The sequence below is a fragment of the Gracilinanus agilis genome, chromosome 3 (genome assembly GCF_016433145.1).
Source record: "Gracilinanus agilis isolate LMUSP501 chromosome 3, AgileGrace, whole genome shotgun sequence".
In the NCBI taxonomy this organism is placed as follows: domain Eukaryota; kingdom Metazoa; phylum Chordata; class Mammalia; order Didelphimorphia; family Didelphidae; genus Gracilinanus; species Gracilinanus agilis.
The window spans coordinates 101,797,887-101,822,593 of NC_058132.1; the positions used below are offsets into that span (position 1 = coordinate 101,797,887).

At 36.3% G+C, this 24,707-nt stretch overlaps 1 protein-coding gene across 1 annotated transcript in view; it reads right to left on the minus strand.

The window, feature by feature from the left end:
• The window catches only part of NARS2 (asparaginyl-tRNA synthetase 2, mitochondrial), a 170,117-nt gene that overhangs the window by 33,334 nt on the left and 112,076 nt on the right, over positions 1-24,707 (minus strand). Inside the window, exons 8-11 of the mRNA XM_044668187.1 lie at positions 12,693-12,791; positions 12,546-12,583; positions 8,496-8,562; positions 7,300-7,437 (exon numbers count right to left, since the gene is read on the minus strand). Of these exons, the coding sequence (XP_044524122.1) occupies positions 7,300-7,437; positions 8,496-8,562; positions 12,546-12,583; positions 12,693-12,791 (342 nt within the window). The remainder of the gene's footprint in view (positions 1-7,299; positions 7,438-8,495; positions 8,563-12,545; positions 12,584-12,692; positions 12,792-24,707) is intronic.

Genomic DNA, 24,707 nt, shown 5'->3' on the forward strand with positions numbered 1-24,707 from the left:
GCAACAGAGGGTAAACAGTAGGACTGGGAATCAGGTCTTCTGATCCCAAATCTAACAGTTATTTATTTTGGGCTATTTTTAATCTGTGGAGAACTCTTTATTCCTCATTTCTTATCACTTTTCAGAATTCCCTTGTTTTCCTTCTTTTCCAATGTTGCAACAATGCAACACTCAACCCTGCATCAAGAAACTTAAGAGGTTGTTATGCCTAATTTTGACCCAACCTGCCTTATCTAAGTATGGAAATAAGCGCTAGACAGAGCCTAGAAAAAATAGTTGGCTAGTGTGGTCTCAGCAAGTAGAATTACAAAGATGTTACCTTTCTCTGCTCCTAGTGTATCCTGCCAGGTTTTGTGAAACTGAATTGTTATAGCTTAGAGAAATTAAAAAAAAGGTGTTTGGGAAAGTCTAGAAGGACAATGTTAGTCACACTCATCAGTGACATTAATTTCCTGGATGGCTATTTACTCCTAAGAGAAAAAAAAAATGATGATTCCTTTGCCTCCATTATTATTCCTATTTATCTGAAGCTAATACTGCTTATAGAGTTGAATAATAGAAACCAATGGGAATAGCCACGCCCAAGGTTAACTCACCTAACTACTCTGGTCAAAAGTCCATTATCTGGCTGACTGGCTAATCAATAAATTGATACTTAGTAACCATTTTCTATGTTCTCAATGCTTTTCTGGTCCTCTTGTCCTGCTGCTCTGATTTACAGGGTTGTCATGACAACAGATAACAGAAGTCCATACTAGGACCAAGATAACCACTTAATCACCCATAGTTATAAATGAATATCTTAGATGTACCACTTAACTTCCCAAGTTAGGTATCAGGGAAAATGACATTTTGTGCATTTAACTTGTTAAAGTTATTTGACTAAAATATGTCACTTTAACTTAATTGTTCATTGAGTATCTACTGTATGCAAAATCCTAGCCTTGGTGCTAGGAATATAAAAATAGTTACAGTATAGATTCCGCTCTGCAGGGTGCTCAGAAGCTAATGATTACACACACACGTATGTATATTTGTGTATACATATGTTTATGCATAAATGTATGTATGTATCTATATACACACACACTCATAAATACATACATACACACTCATACATACACACATATACAAAGAAAAATGTGCTAAAATGCAAGAAAGGTCAAGCCAGTGGGGCTGAGAGATCTGAAGAAGAAAAGATCCCTTTCATCTTAGCATGAGGATGAGTCATAGAAGATTTTATGAAAAACGGATGAGGTACCTTAGTTGAAATTTGAAGAAGGGACTTCAAAAGAGAGACTGGGGAGGAGGACTGACATGGGGAATCCATTTAGGCACAGAGGCCAGAATAAACAATGAAATAATTATGAAAATGGCCAGAAAGAGGGCATGCAATGGAAACTGGTTCAATGACAAGAACTGCAAAGGCTGAGAAAGGGGAGCAATATGTGATAAGGTTGGAAAGCTAGGATAGTAGGATTCAAGAGCCATTTATGCTGTTACTTGGTATTTCTCACATTATTCTTGTGCTGCACACAAACGAGCAGAGTATTAGGATATAGAGAAAGATGTTATCCTTAAGAAACAATGACTCTCTGACTATAAAAGCAGGTCAGATACTATACTATTTTCTTTAACCTGTAATCACATGCTTATTGAATGAAGATTATTTAGAATAAGATGGACTGGACATTTACCAGAATGCTTCCTTTTCCTTTCCCTAGGGAGGCCACCTGAGAAATACACCTGTCTTAAAATTTTTTTTTTATACTGAACCACACCCATTACAGAAACTCCTTCAGACTCACCCATGAACCTGTCGAACATAGCCATGCAAATGGAAACACACAATTTAGCCACTTGGTCCTAAGCCTATTCATTCAGTGCTGAAAAGCTCAAAGGGAGGCAGGGGAATTCAGTAGCTTTCAACCATGTACTTCACAGAAGTGGGAGTTGAGGAACTACAGAATTCAATTAATCTTAGCAGTCAGTGGAGTGAGATTACAGTTCAGGACTAATGATTTTGTTTTAAATTAATTAAATCTGTAGGGGCATATGAACTGAACAAGTGCATTGAAATATCACTACTATCTCTGATGTTCATGCCATGAGTCCAAGTTCTGAGTGATATTGTTTTAAGTGATCTTCTTGTATTTATAAAAGGTAGTTTTCCTCTTTATTGCCTTCCAAGACTTCGAATGAATTTCATATTATGTGGATCATGATATACTATGATTTCATTTATATATATATATATGTATATATATATTTTACTAAACTTAACCCATGCAAAAATTCCCCTTTTATACTCTCTTTTGGACAATTTCCTTCTCTTATCAATTTGAAGAGTTAGAATTTTTCATACTCACATATGTGCTACATACTGTGCAGAATACAAAAGAAAGGGCAGTCCCTATCTTGGAAAAACTTAAAGCTTAGTTAGGGAAAAAATGTACATAAGTATATCCATACATATGTGAAATCATGAAGTATACCTGAGAGTATATGGTTAAGTTCTAGAAGTTTTGATATAGACTCTGAGAGCTACAGGAATTCAGAGATTGAAAGATCCTTTTAGGATGTATTTTTCAAGGGGAATTTCAAGGAAAGATGGAGTTTAAGTAGGAGACTTGAAGGAAATATAGGATCTAGCTTGACAAAAAGAAGAGGGAAATGTATCCAGGTAAGACAGTAAAAGCAGGGTCAGGGATGGCAAGCATACTTCTTAGCTAAGTGGTGCACTGGATAGAGTGCTGGGTTTGGAATCAGGAAGCCTCAAGTTCAAATGTGGCCTCAGTCACTTACTAGTTGTGTGACCCTCGACTAAGCACTTAAACACTCTGTTTGCCTTAGTTTTCTCATCTGTAAAATGAGGATAACAGTAGTAGTTTATACCCAAGATTGTTGTCTATAATTGTTTATACCCAAGATTGTTTTGAGGATCAAATGAGATAACATTTGTAAAGTATTTAGTACAGTGTCTAGCATATATTTAAATGCTGGATAAATGTTAGGTATTATTAGTGTGGCTTACTAAAGCTCTCTAAAGCAATGTATGATATGAATAGTCAAATTTCAATTATTTAGAGTTTTATCAGTGCTTGACAAGGACTGTTCCTTCCAGTTGTTAATATGTGGTTGAACTCCACTATTAACCAGTTAATTTAAAAGAGGGAAGATGAGATAAAGAAAGTAGGTAAAACAAATCTATTTTGCTGTTCCTTAGCTCTAACATTCCATGAATGATAGGGTAGGGAAAGGAGATAAAATCAAAGACAAAAATGAAATTTGGAATTATTGTAGTTTTCATTTATCCACGCTTCACTATTACAAGTTAACAATAGTAGGAGATATATATATATATATATATATATATACATATACACATATATACACACACACACACACATATAGATATTATCTATATTTGAAAGAAACAGAGACAAGAAATACAGTGTGTAAGAAAGATAGAGAGGGAGAAAGAGCATGTGTGTTGGGAGGCAGAAGATTATTTGTTTTGATTAAGGAGTCCTGATGAACAGAAAAAAATCAATCACTGTCAATACACAAATAAAAACCAAATTATAACTGGTTTTAGAAAGAATACTGACATACTCAGAACCTCAGTTCAACCACTGGCTTTGCTACTTCACTGTGTAAGTCTAGACAACTCACTTAACTTCTCTGGGCCTCAAGTGTCCACATTAGTGGATAAAAAAGAGGTAGAGTAGACAAGGTTATCTTTAAGGTTCTTTTAAACTCAAAATCGTCTGATTCTAATTATCTTAATTGGATAAATATAAATATAGATTATTGTATTTGTATTCCCTTTGCATTTTAAAAATTAATGAAATGCAAATTTTCTTATACAAACATATGCATACATTTATATACACATTTCTATACTGTGGTCAGTCAAGTAGGAAAGATAAAGGTATCCAAAAGAAAGTAAGGGAAAAAAAGAGAATGAGGGAAAAGAATGAACAAGACTGGAGAGAAATGGTAAGAAAAAGAGGGAAGAGAATAAGGAAATAGAAAGTCAGAAAAGCCAGTATCTCTGGCCTCTCATTCTCTATACCCATGTTGGCGAACCTATTGCACATGTGCCAGAGGGGGAACTTAGAGCCCTCTCTGTGGACATTTGCACCATTACCCCAACACAGAATTCACCAGAGTTCGTTACTAGAAAGACAGAAGGACACTGGGTCAGGCTTCTCCCCTCCCCCTCTCCATGGGCACTTGAAGACATTTTTGACATCACCCAACCCTATAAAAGATTCACCATCACTGACCTAGATTATCCCTCAGATACCTCTCCTATTGAATGACCCATGCCAAGTTACTGAGTTGTCTGCTCCAATTACATAGTCCTCCATTTTCTTCCCCTTCAGCCACTAGTACCTTCAGCTTACCCAATTCTCTTTATTTCCCACGCTGCCATCCCAATTCTTCACACTATCCATCCTTCTTTCTGGTGAGCCTAAATAATTTTGACTACAACTTGGCAGGTCTGAACATCAATCCTCTTCCACACAAACCACAACAGAATATGGGACTCCATATCACTACTGAAGTTCTCTTTCCTTCTCTCTAACTGATATAATTTACCTTGTGTGCAAAATGCCTACTCTGCCCCTTTTATCATGAACCTTTGGGTAGAAGAGCTAAGGCAAGGACATGCCTTTGTATCATAATGGGATTTATATTACATCCTGAGAGAAACATTTTATTTCAGAGTTGGAGAGAATCTAAACAGCAGGGGTTGGGAAACTATTGCCTCAGGGCCAGATCCAGGCAAAAATTCAGTTTTCATACAGCTCACAAGCTAAGAATGCTTTCTTAATTTTTTATTTTTAAAATATTTATTTGTTTATTACATTAAAACACCCATTTAACACAGTCTTTCCCTTCCCTCTATTAGAGAAGGCATCATTTGACAAAAAGATATGTATATAAAACCATGTCCTACTTCTTTCTATTTATCAGTTCTTCTATGAAGGTGGACATACACAAGTCATTCTTCAAACAATATTTTTCTTGCTGTATATAATGTTTCCTTGGTTCTGCTTATTTCATTCCATAATTTCACACAGGTCTTTCCATTTTTCCCTAAAATTAATCTGTTTGTTATTTCTTAAAGCATAGTAGTAATCCAGCACAATCATATGCCATAACATGTTTAACCATTCCCCAATTGAATAGGCGTCACTTCAATTTCTAGTTCTTTGCCACCACAAAGAGAGCTGCCATAAATATTTTAGAACATATAGGTGCTTTTCTTTTGTCCCTGATTACCTTAGGCATGTCAAAATCTATTTTTCATCTCCAGATAATCTGATAAGGATGGCTTAGTTGATAAGAAAGTAACAGGACATGGGAGACGATCTTTCTGTTAGCTCATAGCTGCTTCTCTGAAGTGCCATTGAGTCACAAGTTTATTATATATGAAAATCCAAAATTCCTTTCACCCAGAAGAACAGAGAGAGTTTTACGGCTGTGCAGAATTGCAGTTTCAACTTAGACAATACAAAGAGGTTTCAGAAGCTTTAAGGTAAAGATAAGAAGCAGGCTGGACTTTCAGTTACCTGATTATCAGCAAGCTAAGTCTGGGAATACTTTTCTCAGGGGCGAAATAGCCCCCACTGGAGGAGGTTTTGTCTAGATTTGGCCTTGGCTGTCTGAAACCAAGCAGCTGTATTTCTGAGCAACAGAGAGAATGTTAGCCTCTTGACTGCTGGTTTGCTAAGAGCTTAAAGCTTTCCAGTAAGGCTATATTGCTTTCTAATAAGAAAAGATGTGGAGCATAAAAGGGGTCAAAAGAGGAATCTCAGATTTTTATCTTAAATAGCCCAATCTGTCTGGCTCTGACTAGCAGAGTAGCTTTCGATGGAGTCCAGATAAAAATATCTATTTGAGACTCTGCTTCTCTTATTGGCCTCCCACAAGGAAATAAATCTAATAGTGGTATTACTACCCAAGTATACACAGTTTTATAACTTTTTTTTTTTAAATCTTTACCTTCCATCTTAGACTCAATACTGTGTACTGGTTCCAAGGCAGAAGAGCAGTAAGGGCCAGGCAATGGGGGTTAAGTGACTTTCCCAGGGTCACATAGCCAGGAAGTATCAGAGGCCAGATTTGAACCTAGGACCTCTTGTCTCTAGGCCTGGGTCTCAACCCACTGAGCTACCTAGTTGTGTCCTTCCCTGCCTCCTTGCCTTTAAAAAAAAAAAATAACTCTTTAAGCATAATACTAGATTACTCTCCAAAATGGATGGATCAGTTCACAGTTCGACCAATTGTGTATTGGAATCCACATTTTCCTACATCCCCTCCAACATTTGTCATTTTAGCATTTTAGTCAAACTAATAGGTATGATATGACATTTCAGTGTTGTTTTGAGCTATGGTAGTTTTATTTGTACTAAAACCTTTCAATTTAATGTATTCAAGAATGATACATTTTATATCCCATTATGCTTTCTATCTCTTGCTTATTCAGAAATTCTTCTCCTTTCCATAAGTCTGATAGATAACATATTCTCTGTTCTTCTAATTGATTTATATTTCCTTTTATGCCTAGGTTGTGTGTCTAGTTTGATCCTGTCTTGGTAAATGGTGTAAGTTATTGGCCTATAACTAGTTTCTGCCAAACTGCTTTCCAGTTTTCCCAACAATTTTTACCAAATACTCTGGTCTTTAAAATGTTTTTTGCATTTTAAAATAATTGTATTTAAACAAACAGGTGGTGGGCAAGACTTGGTTCAATAGTGTTAAGTAACTTGTTAACTCTGGATAAAACCAGAAGTGTCAAATTCAAGGCCTGCAACACTTCTAAGTGTAGTCTAAAATCAGTTTAAAATGTAATTGGGAAATGTATAACAAAATAAATAAATATCCAATAAAACACAGATAATTTGTGGCAATAGATAATTCATGATTTTCTAAGCCAATCTGCTGCTAGAAGTGATCCATTTCTATATGATGTGATGCCACATCAAACATGGAAAAAATAATGATTGACATGAATGAGAAGTTTACTTTCTCATTATGTTTGGGAGAAATTTTATTCATGGATCTTAAATAAGGGTATTTAGCATGACCAACAATATTAAATTGACTTGAATGCCACAGGCTAAATGAGATTAAACCACAGATAAGAATCTATATGGACTTTGACTTCCTTATTTATTAAATGAAGGCTGTACCATCCTAATTCTGACATTCTATGTTCTAAGGTCTTTCCCTATGCTGACACCCTATTCAGGTCTTGGGGAAAAGGTATGTGTCTCATCTTACTGTATGCTGAGGTTCATCTTCATTATCTCGCATGTAGAAAGGCTTGAGATCAAAAGGATAGTTAATAACAAATACTGGAATATCGCCACAGTACTTCACCAGGTACTTTTCATGCTCAGTTTGCAGATCGAGACCCCACTATAATGAATGGGAAAAAAAAGTCACAGTAAGGGGAGAGGGTCTCCATAAAACAAAACAGCAGAATACACCTTTTTAAACATGAATGACATGAAAAGGAACTACAACGCTGAGGCCAAGGAATGTTTAAGAATGAATTTTCGAAAATGGTTGGTTCTCAGCCCATTTTTAGTTCTTAAGTGCCAAATCACACTTCTGTACTTTTTTGAAGACTCTTGGAAAATAATTAGGAAGATTATCTTGATCTAGAACATCTATTTTAAGTCTTCATATCTCCTTACTCTGGTGGCCCTATTCACTTCTTGATTTCCTTTTCTTTTTAGTGTTTTTTTTTATGCTTTTAAACTTGGCAAGCCCTTTTCATAATTTTTTAGTCACCTTTACATCAGGCTAAACAATTATTTCTTTAATTCTATTACTTCACTGCTTTATTTTTCCTTCTTAAAAGAAGTTGTGACTATTAATCAAAGCAAATTTATCTAATATTTTAAAAAATGTTATTGAGAAATTACTTTAAGGAGGGGAGGGACTGCCTTTATTTTTATTAATTGTACCCCTATAGCTTGGCACAGTACCTGGCACATGATAGGAACTGAATTAATGTATACTGGATTGGATTGATTTGTGAGTTGAAGAGGAGAAAAGATTAATCAGTCAATAAGCACTTATTAGGTGCTTATTATTGCTAGACACATAGGAAAGAAAAAGCTTGTCCCTGCTGTTGAGGGGCTCCCAATCTAAGGCAGAAACAAGGGGCTGAAAATCAGGGCTAGTGGTGGTGTGGGAAATGATGAGCAGGCTGTCCTGGGCTCTCTTCTTGAGCAAAGCATCTGAGAGGAGCATTCTGATGCCCACCCTGTCTAATTAGAGAGAGAGAGGAATCCTAGGGGCAGGGGAGGTGTTAGTTTCAGAAATAAAATAATCTAATAGGATGATGAGTTTCTGGAGAAAATGATTAAGGACAGGAGAACAGCCATGTGGAAAATAATGAAGTCGGAACCCTAGGAAGACAAAGGAATAGGAATTAAATTTTAATTAGCATGGAAATAATTACTCACCTTGGGAGTGAAGGTAAAATTCTGGGATGCCTTCTTTAAGATTTCTATAGCTTCTGTATAAGAAATGCTGTGGGGAAAAGAGTAGAAGCTTGAGGAATGTTTATGGCATAGACCCCTTTGGTAGTCAGAATGTGAAACCTATAGAAATCTTTCTCAGAATCATGTTTTTAAATGCATAAAATACAATACATAGGATTACAAAGGAAATCAAAGGTTAATGAAAATAAATTTGTTTTGTTTTTTCTCCATCCAAGTTCACAGACTCCTGGAAATTTATACAAAGTTCTTGGATTAAGCCTCCTTGGACTAAGTGATCTCTCAGGTTAAGGGGTGTACTGGAGTTAGGGCTAACTGTTAAACTACAGTGTTAGCATTTTATACCTCAGAAATTGGCAAACACTACAAATCAGAGCTTGATTTATTATTGTTAATTCTGTTGATTTAAAGTGATTTCAAAAAGTTAATATTGCAAATTAAATGTAAAAATGTGTTATATGTACACTCCCCTTCTAACTTGTCCTATCCTCATTCCATAGCCTAGCCAGTTGTTAAACATTTGTCAACATATCATTTCTTAGATTCTAAATCTAAATTCTTTTATCCTAATAGGAATAAAAGAATATAAGTTAACAGAGTCTTTACTACCTTAGATAAGTTAGGTAATAGATAGCAGAAACAATAGTAACAAGATATAGTTAGGTTACTTTTGCTCCATCAATGACCCTTAAAAGTAGGCCTCTATTGATGAGAGATTCAGATACAGTCTCCTTAAATAGTCAGAATGCTTTTATTATGAAATTGATAAACTTCAACAAACATGATCAGTTCCATATAAAAAGAAGACTCAAAACTATGAATCTCTAGTGTGTATATTAGTGTATACAGTCAGAAATTCAGACTGGCATGTTTTCTTATATGGAGAAGAAGATACCACAAAGGTACCATTAATCATGTTACTAGTCTTAAAGCCGTTAATGAAGCTAGTTTGTCCAAATAAAATAATAGTGCATGTAGTCTAACAATGGGAAAGTATGTATAGATTTGGCTTGTTTCTGAGTCCAAAAATTCAGCAAAAAATCTGGGCTTTACTGGACTTAAAATTAGTGTGAGTCAGAGAAATATAATCTCGAGATTATTTAAGGCTGGATAGATTTTTTTTTTTTTGCTTTAAAATGGTAGTTGATACTTCTTTATTTCCCTTATCCTAACCTAGTATGCTGAATACTAAAATTAAAAAAGTCATCACTTTGTATTATAGAAAACACTTAGCTCCTAAAGTACTAAAACACTACCTTACTAATAGTAATCTACAAAATTCCTATGCTAGAGTTACAAATATATAGATAGCCTAAAAAAGGTTAAGATAGGTAAGAATATTGCCTCATAATTAAACTCAAAGAGGGAGATAATGCCATAATCTCCAGGATTACTTTAGAATCTAATGCTCTAATTCTACTTCTGACTTGCTATACTGTACCACCTCAGCTGCCTTCTCAGCTTTGTAAGTTCCCTCAGTGCCTGCTGACTTCTCATCCTGGACCACTTACTCCCCTGTAATATTGGTAAATGCCTCTAAGAACCTCCATCTTGAAGAAGGGCATGGGCCACTCATTCTTCATTCCTCTCCTACCTCTCCTTTTGACTCCCTATTACCTTTCTAGAATGGGAATCTCTACCACTCTCCCTAAGCCTGTCAGCTTTTCAGCTCCCTTTATATGTTTTCTCCATTAGAATGGAAATTTCTTGAGGGCAGAGACTATCTTTCTTTTTGCTTCTAAGTGTACCCCTAGGACTTGACCCATATTAAGTCCTTAATAAATACTTGTTGGATCGATATGACTATTTCTTTATTTTCAATCCATGATTCTATTCATTGGAGAGTGGTGAAATTATTATACTATCTCTAGTTTCTCTACTGTACTTCTTGGTCTACCATGCCTCTGAAAACCTCATCATCCTGCAACATCCAATCAGTCTTGGAACTCATACCTCATCAGTACTCTCTACCCAGACTGTAAAATGGAGCCATGTACTCTTCAATCTCCATTTAAAGACTCTCCTCATTTCCCACCCAGATTCACTCACTCCCCTCCTACCCTCCTTTTCAGCCTTCTTTTATGTTTAATTTTCCACCATTAAAGTGTAAGTTTCTTGAGGGAAAAGCCTGTTTTTCTTTTTTTGAATTTGTATCCCAGCAATTACTACAGTGCCTGGCATAAAGTAGGTGCTTAATAGTAACTCCGGATCCTATGCAGCCAGTCCTGGTGTGGATTTATGAGACTTAAAAAAAAACAAAACATTGGCAATATTTTCTTGTCCTCAAAAGCTTTCACTAGCTTTCCATTGCCCTCTACCTCAAAACCAACATTTCCAACTTCCTCCACTATATAGTCTCCTACTAACTAATCTTTCTTCAATGGTCTACTCCCTCATTTATCCATTTCAGGTAGCCCTCCAAACCCATTCAAAATAACAATTAAAAAATAATACATGATAGTCAATTTATCAAGGCAGGATCAAGAGTTATATGAATGTAATCATATAATACTCTTTAAGACAATAAAGAATTAAAAAACTAGAGGCGTATGTACTATGGAATGGCCAGGTCAGTATGATAAAAATGTGATGCTAACTAGCTAAATTAACTCATAGATTTAATTCTTTATCAATCAAGTTTCCAAAGGGGATGCTTTATGGAGTTGGATAAAATATTAACAAGAAATAGGAAGATAGCATATGAAAGAATATTACTTTTATTCTTCAACTTGCTATATAAAGTATTAATTATCAAAATTATTGGGCACTAGTTTCAAAACAGAAATGTAGGTAATTGGAATAGATTAGAAAAAGAAGGGGAAAGGAAAACATAAAAATAAAGGAAATTAATAAAAATAAAATACAAGTGGCATTCTTTCCCAAATTTAAATGATTCTTTTTAATATGGTACTCTCTTCAACTGGCTTCTTTCAAGGTCCAGATCAGTATCACATGCTCAGTACTATTAGATAATTTAGATGAGACTGTAATGGCAAATAATAAAGAAAGAACAGAAATTTTCTGAGGTACAAAAATATACCTGTTCAATCAGAGAAAAGAAATTAATTTTACTGTTAGTGTCTGGAGTGGGATGGCTAAAGAAAAGTAAGGATGAAGAGAGAAGATTATGTCAAGGTGAACTAGTTTTGAGTTGAGTTTTTCTGGCAGGGATGGCTACTACAAGTAGTATAAAGTAAAGGCATTTTACTTTTCTACTTAAGTTGTTTTTTTAAAATCAAATTAAATTTTGACCAAAAAGAAGATTTTATTATCTTAAATTGTTTTTAGTTTTTAACAATAATTGGATTCTATTTATTAAAGAATGGCTAAATAAGTTATGAACCAGGAAAACAATGACAACAATCCTATAAATGAAAAGTACACTTCAAAACAATTTACACTGAATACACTGAAATTATAATGACTAAGCTTGGCCTCAAAGAGAATGCACATCCCTTTTTTCTTTTCAGAAGTAGAAGATTACATGTATGGAATACTGCAAATAATGCTATACTTGTTCTCTTTTCCCCTTTTTTTGTAAGGGATGGCTCTTTGGAGGAAGAGATAAATTTGGAATATAGATTATATAAAACCAAATATATTAATATGAATTTTTAAAAATAAAAGCTTAAAATAAATATTATAAAATAACTGGGTACATCAGGTAACTTGCTATTAAAACCAAATTGATCAAAATTAACTTATATGCAGTTGAATCAAGGTTCTTACAGGCTATTAACAGAGGTGAAAGTTCTGGCAAATGTCACCAAACTGGAAAGGCTTCAGTTTAACAGCATGGAATCAGAATATTTTATCCAAGGCCCAAAACAGCTAGATTCATCATCAGGTACCTGGCCATTAAGTGATAAAATATTTTGGACATAGCAACTCATAAAACTATCAACTAAGGCAGAGAAGAGCTGTTACTTTCATTGGTGGAAAGAGGGCATATAATTGAGCAAATCTTTGATTTATTTAGATATCATTTAGATAATAAATTTAAAATCTACTTACATTAAAAACTTATTTTTCAGCATTTGTTCTAGCTTGTCCTTGTTAATAAAAAAAAGAGAGAAAATTATTTCTGTTAATGTAAATTGCTTAGTAGGAACCAACGCTTAATTTTTTCCAAAAAATATTTAAATATTAAATACTGATTACTTTTTGACCAGGAGCTATGAATTTATGCAAAAGCTCAACATCCTCTGGACAATTTGAGAGAACAGTCTCTGTTGTAGTCTTGAAGAGCGTCTCCATAACCTAGAAAGTAACATCATAGAACTGTCTGAGACTGATTAACTCAGACTAGAAAAGACAGACATTAATATTAACCATATTTCTAATTTCTATAATACTTTAAGTATAAAGTAATCGCTTTACAAGAATCCTGTGACATAGGTAGTATATTACTATTCCCATTTTTCAAAGGTTCAAAAAGTGGAATCATTTTGCTTAAGATCACAGAGCTAGAAGGGCTTGATCTAAACCTCAGTTCCCTAATTCCAACATCAATGCTCTTTCGCTATAACCAGGCTTCTGTGTTGAAAGCTATAATTTTATATTTTAGAACATCAGTACTCCCAACTCTTGCACTAACTGCATATATGCCAAGGGTCTCTGATTCTGAATGAATTAAAGGAAATTAGAATTGCCTTGGAGACATTAAAAGCAAACTTTCCAGAATCGTTGATGACTGAAATAATCCAAATGCATATTGAATTCTAACGGTTTAGTGATCCCAAGGCCAGTTCCCTGAGTCTGTACATAAGATGTTACTTTATCTCTCTTTTAACTGCTTCCCTAGGTTCCCTCTAGCTTTACTTTGAGATAATACTTTGCTAAACAGTAACAATAAGGAAAAATAATTTTCAATTGTATTAGTATAAAAATAGTATTTTATCAGAATAATTAAAGGAAGAACTATAACAATATCGGTTTATAATTCTAAAAGACCTATAGCAGCGATGGCAAACCTATGGCATGGATGCCAAAGATGGCACACAGAGTGCTCTCTGTGGGCATGTGGCCGTTCCACCCCCCTGCCAGAGTTTGTTGCTAGAAAGGCAGAGGGACTCGAGTAGAACTGCTCTCCTCCTCCTCTCCACCGTGTCTAATGACATTTTTCACATCCCCCACCCCTCAGTCCAGCAGCCCAATGGGAATGCACAGGGGGTGAGGTGGGCAACTCACAGGAGGCAGAGCTGGAGGGGAGCAGAGAGCTTGGACCATTCCCCTCCCTATCTCTACACTCACTGAGGACATTCCTTGCTTTACCTGCCCCTCTTTGCTGTAGCCCAATGGGAGTGCTTCTTCTCTCCCCTATGTGGGTTAAGGGGGGGAGCAGGACAAAGCATGGGCAAGGTATGCAATCTCTGGGGGTGGGGCATGGCACTGGTTCTCAGGGGTGGGCTGGGGCGGGGCCTAGCACTCCATCTCTAAAAGGTTCACCATCATTGGTCTATAGTGTATTTATTTTCCTCATAAGATACTGTGATATAGGTAATGCAAGTGCTATGACCATTTCACAAGCTGTGGAAATTGAAGCTGATAGTAAATTATTTAGCCATATCCATATAGCTAATAAGTATCAGAATCAGGATTAGAATTTAGGTCTTCTGACTTCTAACTCTACAGAGACCTTTTCATATATCAGTTTATGGTAAAATAAACAAAGCTTAAGATATCTTTCAACACACACACACACACATACACACACACACACATAGACACACACAGACACACACACACATGTCCTTCTTGTCTACAACTATTCACTACTGTCAACAATCAAGCAAACAACTAAAACTAAGGAATGAATGAGATCTCTGGGGGGGCACCAGAAAACTTCAAATATAGGATTAGTGGTCAGTATACAACAAGGACAATGAGAATGGCTAGAGGGGCAGAGTCAAGATGGAGGAATAACAGGAAGTACAATAAGCTCTCAATATCCCCCCACCAAAAAAAACCAAATTCCACAACACCTTTAAGGTTTGCAAAGTACTTTACATATTATTTCATTTTATCTTCACAACAAATCTATGAGGCAGATTTTACTATGGGGCAGCTAGGTGGTACAGTGGAGAGTCCTGGGGCCTAGGAGAGGGAGAGAGTCATTTTCCTGAGTTCAAATCTGGCCTCAGGCACTAGCTGGGTGACCTTGGGCAAGTCACTTAACCAATAAAATGAGTTGGAGAAGAAAATGACAAACCACTTTAATATCTGCCAAGAAAACCCCAAATGAGACCATGAAGAGTTGGACCCAACTGAACAAACAACAACAAAAGATTATATTATCATTCTCATTTTGAAGATGAGGAAATTGAGACTCAGAAAGGTTAAATGACTTTGCCCACAGTCATACAATCAGTGTGTGTTTGGGTAGGATTTAAACTCAGAGTTTCCTAATTTACTTAAGTCTTTGCCTCACATTTCCGCATCTTTAAAAGGAAAATAATAACAGTAATTCTTGTAGTATGTACCACTTAGCGTAGTACATACATTTCTTCCAAATCTAAACAAAAAACATGAACTATTATCATTACAATTTTTCCATCAATGACCAGAATTATTTCATATTCATGAAATTCTGTTATGGTGATAAAAGCTTTTACTGTTTGTATTTATGTACTCAAAATTTTAAAAATATGAATATGAATAAAAAATAAAGAAATTGTAAAAAGCAAAAGCTTTTTCTACTACTAGAATTACTACTAGTAGAACCTACTAGTAGAAATTCTACTACTAGAATTTCTTTACTGAGGAAATGTTGGTAATAATAGTCCAGGTACTACCACCCCCCATAGTGGGACTGTGAGAAATGTATAAAGTGTTATATAAATATGAACCATTACTGTTTCAAAATGTTTGTTTTTATTTTACATTTTTCCTGGGGAGGACATTTTTTTACAGGTTTTCAATGAACTTTTTCCTTTTCAGAAAAGAACAATATTTCATTTCACCTGGAGAAATTATGAGATTTTACACATATAGAGCTCTGCTTAAGCATAGAGTAAAAATAGTACCAACTGCCCAGTCAGTTATCTACAGCTACCGCAGGTGAGAAACACCTTTCCTTGTATAAAAAGCAGATGAAAGGAAGGGTCATGGAGCAGTAGAAACAGCACAGGGACCTTTTACCCAATCTACCACTAATCATCTATGGGACCTAAGATATATTACCTTTCTTTAAGAGCCTCAGTTTACTTCTCTATAAAATGAGAGTTGGAATAGATGAACTTTAATTTTCCTGTAAGTTCTGAGAACTATGATTCAGTGACTACTTACTTGATGCATATTTCTAGGGTTGAGAGCAATCGATAAGGCTTTATTTTTAAATTAAAAAATTTTTTTTGTACTTATATCAATCCACGACAGGTTACATTAATATCAACATAAAAGTATGACCCTTGCAGGCCACTAGGCATATTGCAGTATAGGAGAAGTTTTGATACAAATTAAGGAAATTAAAAATTTTTTCAGAATTGGCAGTAACTTCACAGGCCATTTATCAGTTTGTAAGATCTACCTCACCAGGCTACTGTGAAGCTCAAATAAAATATTGTATGTAGGTAAAGCATTTTGAAAAACCTAAAGTACAACACAGATAGGACATTATTACTAAATATTGCAATCTATTTCACTCCATATTTGAACAAGACTTTCTTCCTAAGAAAAGGTCATCTAGCTATTAGAAAACTCAGATAACTTGCTCTTTGCCCTGCTTCTAAGCTCACTCATTCCTCTCTGGAGTTTAACCAATTGTTAGCAAGTTTTTCTTTACATAGAACCTCTAGAACAATGGTCCCTATTCTCACAAAATTTACATCCCAAAATATGCAAGATGATGTGTGAACATAAGCAACAGAACAGAGAGAAACAGAGAAAAGCAAAACCCATTCTAATCAAGATTCTCTGACTAAACTTAGTGTTCTTTCCTCTACATATTCTTTGCTTCATGAAGTTATTTATTTTCGACTGTTAATCAATGACTTATAAAAGTGTCAGAAGAGTTAACAAGGGAAATAAGCAGATAACCATACCTATATGCAGTTAATTAATTACAGATTAGGCTAACTCATTTTCTCTCATTCTTCTAAATGGTTATACAACAAAGCTTTTTTATCTTCTATTTTTTGTACTTCCTTTTAGTCCTTTAGATTAAGTGTTACAAAAGGATTAAGAAAAATAAGTTAAAATAGTAGGGTAAAATAGACAGAAATGTGTGTTGAATGTTTCTATTCTCCAAATAGGTATATCATAGCTCAGTGTAACATTTATTGTCTTCTGTACAAAGTATTACAGTAGTTTCTAGGAAAGATACAAATATGACAAGCCTGACCTCCTGGAAGCTTTCAGCCTATAAGGAAGATTTCAACCTACCAGGACACAAATGCATTCAAAACAAAGTCGAATGAAAAGTGGAATGAGGTCCCCAATAAATAAAGGATATGAACAAAAGGTCCTCAAAAGAAGAAAGACAAACTAACATCTATCTGAAAGCTGCTCTAACTTGCTAATAAGAAGAAAAATAAAAAATAATAAGAAAAATTACCCCACACTCAGAAAATTGTCAAAGATCAGAAAAGATGAGAATGTTAAAGTAGTTTTGGAAAGATGGGCACTAATGCCATACTGGTAGAGCTAATTGGTCTAACCATTCTAGAAAGCAAAAAGTAATGATTTGAAGGTAGTTACTAAAATATTCATTCCCACTAACCTAGAAATTCCAGTGCAAGGCATATAGTTACTGACCAAAGAAAGGCCTGATATACACTAAAATATTCCTAGTGGCTTTTTTTAATAGTAGCAGTGAGCTAGAAATAAAATAGATGTCCATTAATTAATATGCAGTGCAGAGTATAATAGAACATTACTTTCTGTAAGAATGATATATACGATAAATACAAGATAACATGGGAAAACTTGCATGAAGTGATACAAAGTAAAATTAAGAAATCAGTATTGACAATGACTACAACAATGTAAACAGAAAGAAACAACAGAACAGTTGAAAGTGGCAGCAAGAAAAGCATGATGAATATTCTTGGCTTCAAAGACCTTTGTGAAGTGAGGGACTGTGGCTGTGGAACACTGCCTATGAATGACGTCCCATTTCTTCAATCTGATGGGCAGACTTTTTTTGTTTTTAAAAATTTTTATTATTTTTTCTCACAGAGATGTATTTTGTTTTTTGTTGTTATTTTTTAAAATAGAATTTATTCCCAGGTATCTTAACCCCTTTCTTCCCTCCCTGTACCACAGAACGCATCATTCAAAAACAACAATAAATGTACATAAATATATTTTATGGCTTTTGTATTTCTGTTTATCATTTCTTTCTCTGGAGAGAAACAATCACAATTCATTCTTCAAATATTAATTCTGTAGCTGTACATAACATTCTCTTGGTTGTACTCATTTTATTCTCTATTATTTTGTGTAGGTCTTTCTAAGTTTTAAAAAAAATTAACCTGGAGGGGGTTAGCTCAGTGGATTGAGCTGGGTAGCTCAGTGGATTGAGAGTCAGGCCTAGAGAAGGGAGGTCCTAGGTTCAAATCCGGTTCAAACTCTTCCCAGCTGTGTGACCCTGGGCAAGTCACTTGGCCGCCATTGCCAACCCTTACCACTCTTCCACCAAGGAGCCAATACACAGAAGTTAAGGGTTTAAAAAAAAAATTAACCTGGAGATGGCCAGGTGGCTCAGTGGATTGAGTGCTAGGCCTAGAGACAGGAGGTCCTGAGTTCAAATATGACCTCAGATACTTCTAGCTGTACAACTCTGGACAAGTCACTTAGCTCTCATTGTCTAGCTCTTACCTCTTTTCACCTTTGGAACCAATACTCAGTATTGATTGAAAGACAGGTAAGGGTTCTTTAAAAAAAAATTAACTTACTTAGAATACTTAGAGATTTAAGTGATCAGCCAACTGTCAACAGAAAGTTAGTGTGAGAGGTGAGACATGAACCCAAGTCTTCCTGGTTCTGAGGTCAGATTTCTGTCTAACAAAACACTGCCTTTGAAGTCATTGATTAAAGAATAAAGAGTATAGGGGTAGGCATAGGTGCTTGGGGGACTTAAAAAGAAATATTCCAAGATGAAAGAGAACCATTATTGTCTTCTCTTTAGTTTTGCCCATTCAGTTGGTTCCAAATTACCCTAAATGAATTCTCATGTAGCTCATATTTGTCCATATTTTCCAGAAGAGTAGTGGGAAAGGGTTTAACACATACTTCACTAACACCTGGATAAACTTTTCTGTGGATAAATGATAAATTACACAAGAGGAAAATGATGTCTATTTTCAGTCACAATCATGCCATTAAGTAGAGTTGCTTAACTGCATTCTGAGAATGTACTTTGATGGGTTTAGTTTGTACTTATCAATAGGGAGTAAAGACAAGATGTTTCAATCAAAAAGGTCCTTAAAACTGTCAAAAATGAAATGAAATTGATGACAACAATCATAAAAGTCTTGGCATGAGATAATGTGTGTTTGTTCCAGGGTGGTGGCAGTGTCAGAAGACAGGAGAAGGCATATAAAAGAAACATTATGGAAACAGAATCGACAGGACTTGACAGCAGTGGCTATATGAGTAGGGAATAAGAGCTTAAGGAGTTGAAGACCATACCTAGGTTGTTAACCTGAGTGGGAGGGAAGATAACACTGCCCTTGACAGTAATAGGAAAGTTAGAAAAAGGGGAAGGTTTTGAGGAAAAAATACTTCTGAAAAAGATCAGGGTGTTTAAGTGAACTGCAAAAGACAAGGCTCAATATGGCAGCAAAAAACATTTCATGCAATTGTAGGTATGTGTTAAAAGGAACAGATTTTAGGAACACAGAAGTGTATTGTATTCTGCCTTTGTCAGATCTCATTAGGAGCACCATGTTCAGTTCTGGGTGCTCTGGCTTAAAAAAGGCCTTGAGTCTATAATATGATGATTGACTGAAGAAGCTAGAAATGTTTAGTCTATAGAAAAGAAGACTGAGGAACATGACAGCAGTCCTCATTATCTGAAGGGCTATCGTGTAAGGGAGGGATTAGACTTATTGTTTGTCCCCTAAGGACAGAACTAGGAACAACAGGTGGATATTGCAAAGATAAAAATCTAGGATACTCATGAAAAACTCTTTAAAAATTCAAGCTTTTTAAAAGTAGAATGGGTTGCCTTAGAGAGGTTGTAGATTTCTGTTCCTTGGAGGTCTATGGGGGTGCGAAGAGAAGAGAATAAGCTTTTATTAGTCACCTGTTGCATGCCAGGCACTTTGCTAATCGCTTTCAAAGATGTTATCTAGTTTGATCTTCACAACAATCCTGTGAAATAGGTGCTATTATGATCTTCATTTTATAGTTGAGGAAATTGAGGCAGATAGAGAATAAGTGACTTGTCTGGAGTCACACTAGTAAGTGTGTGAAGTTATATTTGAACTTAGGTCTTCTTGCTGCCAGGCCCAGCCCTCTGTATCCCCTCTGCCACCAAACTGTTGAGAAGGTGAGGAGGAAGGGAAGGAAAAAAAAATCATTTAATTAGAGCCAAGCTGGCAGAGAAGGTTAAGGAATCCATTTGATTTCTACCAAATCACCCTCCTAAAAGCAGTAATATAATACCTTAAGATGAATTCTGGAACAGCATAACCCATGAAAAGACAAGATGAAGTAACTTTTTAGCCCAAAACAACTTAGAAGACCAGCATGAGGGATCTAGTGCATGAGGGTAGAGGTGGAGCACAGTGCACCATGACAGGTCCAACCAAGACAACAGGAAACCAAGCAGCCAAGGCTTGAGGAACTCTCAGCCACAGATAGTAGGGGAGGTCAGACAACTACTCAGAAGGAGATTACAGGAATTCCTTTACTGGCTCTGGGTGCAAGACTCTTGTCCTATTGCCAATATGCAGGACTGGGTTGCAACTCTGGGGTTCAGTCACAAGGTGAGGAGAAACACTAGCATATACCACCACTTGCAGCCACAGGGGATCGGGGACCCTAGTCACAGTTCCAAAGGATAAAAGTGTGTCTGGGGTTAATCACAAATAAGAGCACAGGCTGGGAGGGTATTAAACACACCTCTCCTTATATTATATCTCTTAGAAGAACTGAAAAATCCTTAGGACCAGCTCTGAAGGCAGCTGCACAAAGAACCTGAAACTTGGAATGGTGTTCCCTTCACCACAGTTACAGAGCCCAACTTTAGCAACTTTTTAAACTAAAAGAAAAGAAAAAGGCAGGAAAATAAGCCAAAAGACACACACAAAAAAAAGAAACCCAACATAGAAATTTGTTTTAGTGACAGGGCAGTCTCAAAATCAGAAGAACACAACAAAGTCAATATTGTTGCATCCAAAGCCTCCAAGAAAAATATGAATTACTCTCAATTCCAAAAAGAATTAATGGAGGAGCTCAAAAAGGATTTAAAAAAATCAAAACAGAGAGGTAGAATAAAAACTGGGAAAAGAAATGAGAGTGATATAGGAAAGTGGTAAAGGAGGAACAAAAAATACTAAAGAAATTAATACTTTAAAAAACAGGTCAATTGGTAAAAGAGGCCAAAAATTCAAAGAGAAGAACGTCCTAAAAAACAGAATTGTCCAAATGGAAAAAGATATAAAAAAAGCAGCAAACAGGCAATATATATATGTGTGTGTGTGTGTGTGTGTGTGTGTGTGTGTGTGTGTGTGTGTGTGTGTGTATGTAGTGGTACCTTGACACACAAGTTTAATTCATTCCACGGCCAAGCTCGTAACTTAATTTGCTCATGGGTCAAATTGAATTTCCTCATTTCCCATTTAAATGAATGGAAATGCAATTAATCCATTCTAGCCGCAAAAAACCACATGAATTTTTTATATGCTTTTAAATATGAAAATGTACTTTATAAATAACAAATAAATATATTTATAGATAATAAGAATGTAAATAAACTTGCTTATGAAATATTATTTACTTTCAAGGTCAGGCAAAGATGCTGGCAGAATTTTTCATTTCGTGAGCTACCGCTTATCATAACTTACTCTCTATATACTTAATGCTACATTTAAATGAAAAACTGACCTTACACATTACTTATGATATGTAACTTTATTGCTAAACTTAATTCCTATTTTTTTACTTAACTTAATTATCATAATTTCCTTCATTGAATTTTGGCTGTTTTGCCACACTTTCCTTGATATCACTTAGAGGCCTTTCCATGGAAGTTTGTTTCTTCCTCCCTTTCAGAACATTTCGATATGTGAAACAAGTGTCACTACACAGCTCCAATGTATGACCTGTTGCAACTTTTTCTGGGTGTGTCTTTTCAATAGGGTGTGTCTTTTCAATAAACTGTTTGATTTTTTCCCCAAATCTTCTACATTTCCTTTCTCTCCCTTGTACTGATTACCTCATCCACCTTGGGCTCCTCCCGCACGTGGAAACTTGTGATTCAAATATCTGCTTGAGACTTAAAGGAAAAAATCCTGATGGCAACTCTGTACGTGTGTGTGTGTGTGTGTGTGTGTGTGTGTGTGTGTGTGTGTGTGTGTGTGTTCGTTCTTCCCTCTCCCATGTCAGGCCCCTGCACCAGGCCTTGACCTTTAAATCAAATACCTATGCTTCTAACCCAATTCAGGTCAGGTCTGGTGAGCAACCGGGCTGTTCATTGCCCCCTTGGTCTTTCATTAGTCTCCCTTTTAAGCTTGTCTTGGAGTATTCAATCAACAAAAGGTAACAAATTAACCTTTGTGAGCTAAATGCTCATCCTGAGAATAGAACACTCAATTCTCTTACACAGTCCACCCTTTTTTTAATTTTTCAGATGTATTATTCTCAGTTGCCTCAGTTTCCCCTTCTAGGTACAACATAAAATACATATAATTCAAGATAATAAACAAACAATACAAATAAAAATCCAGATTCCCCCTTTTCCGGGTTAAGATGGCGGCAGAGTAAGAAGCAGCTCTTAACCTCTCCTGACCGAAACACACAAAACTCCTCAAGGGGACATAAAAACAAGTCCAGACGAACAGAGGAACCCCACAACAGGGCACAGCGTGGAAGGTATGTGGAATCGAGGCATTTCCATGTTATAAAGGGGTGAAACAGCTCTCACCAAATCGCAGGCTGAGCAACCACCCCACCCCCACCCCCTCCACACACAACATCTAAAGCGCTGAAGCCAGCTAAAAAGAAATAGAGCAAGTTTGGGGCACCCATCGAGTCATTGGCAGCTCCCTGAGAGCAGCAAGATTTAGGACCCCAATAAGCCAAAAAACACACGCGAAATCTGAGCGCGGGAGCAGAGAGTGGACGCAGAGCGCGGACTGAGAGCGCAGGCACGGGAGGAGGCGTGGGTGGAGGCAGACACAGCCAGGAACTAAAGCCTAAGTGGGGAACCAGTGTGGACGGGTATACGACTGTGGAAGCAGCGCCCTGAGACTTGTAAAGGAACCTCCGGCAGAGGATCAAGCAAGGGGGTCCACCAGGGGGCTTGACCTTGGAAAAAACCAGAACTCAGACCTCAGGAGCCAATAGACCGCGGACAGACACTGAGCGCGAGGATAAATCTGAGAAGCTGCTGGGCTAACAATGGCTACTCAGTCTCAGGAAGTTCAGAAGAGAAAGAATAACAACAAGAAAAAGAAGTCTTTAACACTCAACAGCTTTTACACAGAGAAAATCCAGACAACCGAGCAAACAGAGGAGGAGAACAAACAAGCATCCGGACCCTCCTCAAATAAGGAAAACTCCTCACAAGCTATGGAAGAGTTCAAAACTGAGATTTTGAGGAAAATGGAAGAGATCTGGCAAGAAAATAACTGTTTAAAAGGTAGAATCATGCAATTGGAAAGTGAGGCTCAGAAATTGAACACCAGAAATGACCAGATTGAAAAGGAAAACCAGAAGATTATGGCCGAAAACCAGAAGATTATGGCCGAAAACCAGAAGATTATAGCCGAAAATCAATCCCTAAAGGCTAGAATTGAGCAAGTAGAAACTAATGATCTCTCAAGACAACAAGAACAAATAAAACAAAGCCAAAAGACTGAAAAAATAGAAGGAAACATGAAATATCTCAATGAGAGAGTGACAGACCAAGAAAACCGGTCTAGAAGAGACAATTTGAGAATAATCGGTCTTCCAGAAAAACCAGAAATTAATAGAAACCTGGACTCCATACTAACAGAAATAATTCAGCAAAATTGCCCAGAAGTCCTACAATAAGAGGGCAATATAGACATTGAAAGGATTCATAGAACACCTGTCGCATTCGATCAAGAAAGGAAAACACCAAGAAATATCATTGCAAAATTCAAGAGTTCCAAGCAAAAGAAAAAATCTTACAAGAAGCCAGAAAGAAACAATTCAAATATCAAGGAGCACCAATCAGGATCACACAGGATCTGGCAGCCTCAACGCTAAAAGACCGCAAGGCTTGGAATACAATATTCAGAAAGGCAAGAGAGCTGGGCCTGCAACCACGGATCAACTACCCATCAAAATTGACTATATATTTCCAGGGGAAAGTATGGGCATTCAACAAAATTGAAGAATTCCAGGTATTTGCACAGAAAAGACCAGGGCTAAATGGAAAGTTTGATATCCAACCACAAAAATCGAGAGAAACCTGAAAAGGTAAATAAGATACAGAGGGGAAAGAAAGAAAACATAATTTTTAAATTTGCCTTTTTAAGGGCCTCAGTGAGATCTAATTATCTGTATTCCTATGTAGAGAAATGTTATGTTTAATTCTCTGTAGTGAACTCTATTCACTATTATAATATTCAATATTATAGTAATCAGAAGAATAATTAACAGGGTGAGGGTGGAACACTAAATAATCTAAGATGGTATGGGGGATGGGAAAGAGGGGGTGAATAGCAGGGGACACCAAGAGAAACTTGAGTGAATAAGAAAATAGAATATTCTATTACACACAAAGAGGGCATGGGAGGGAGAGGGGACAAATACTATATAAGAAGGAGAGGAAGAGAGCATAAAGAGGTAATAATCAAACCTTACTCTCAGTGTAATCAACCCGGAGAGGGAAGAGTAGATATACTATCCATTAGGAAATAAAACTCTTATCTAACCCTTCTGAGAAAGTTAGAAGGGATAAACCAAGGGGAGCAGGGGAGTGGGGAGGACAAAAAAAGGGAGGGGAGAAGAGGGAGGGAATTCATAAGGCCTTTAAAA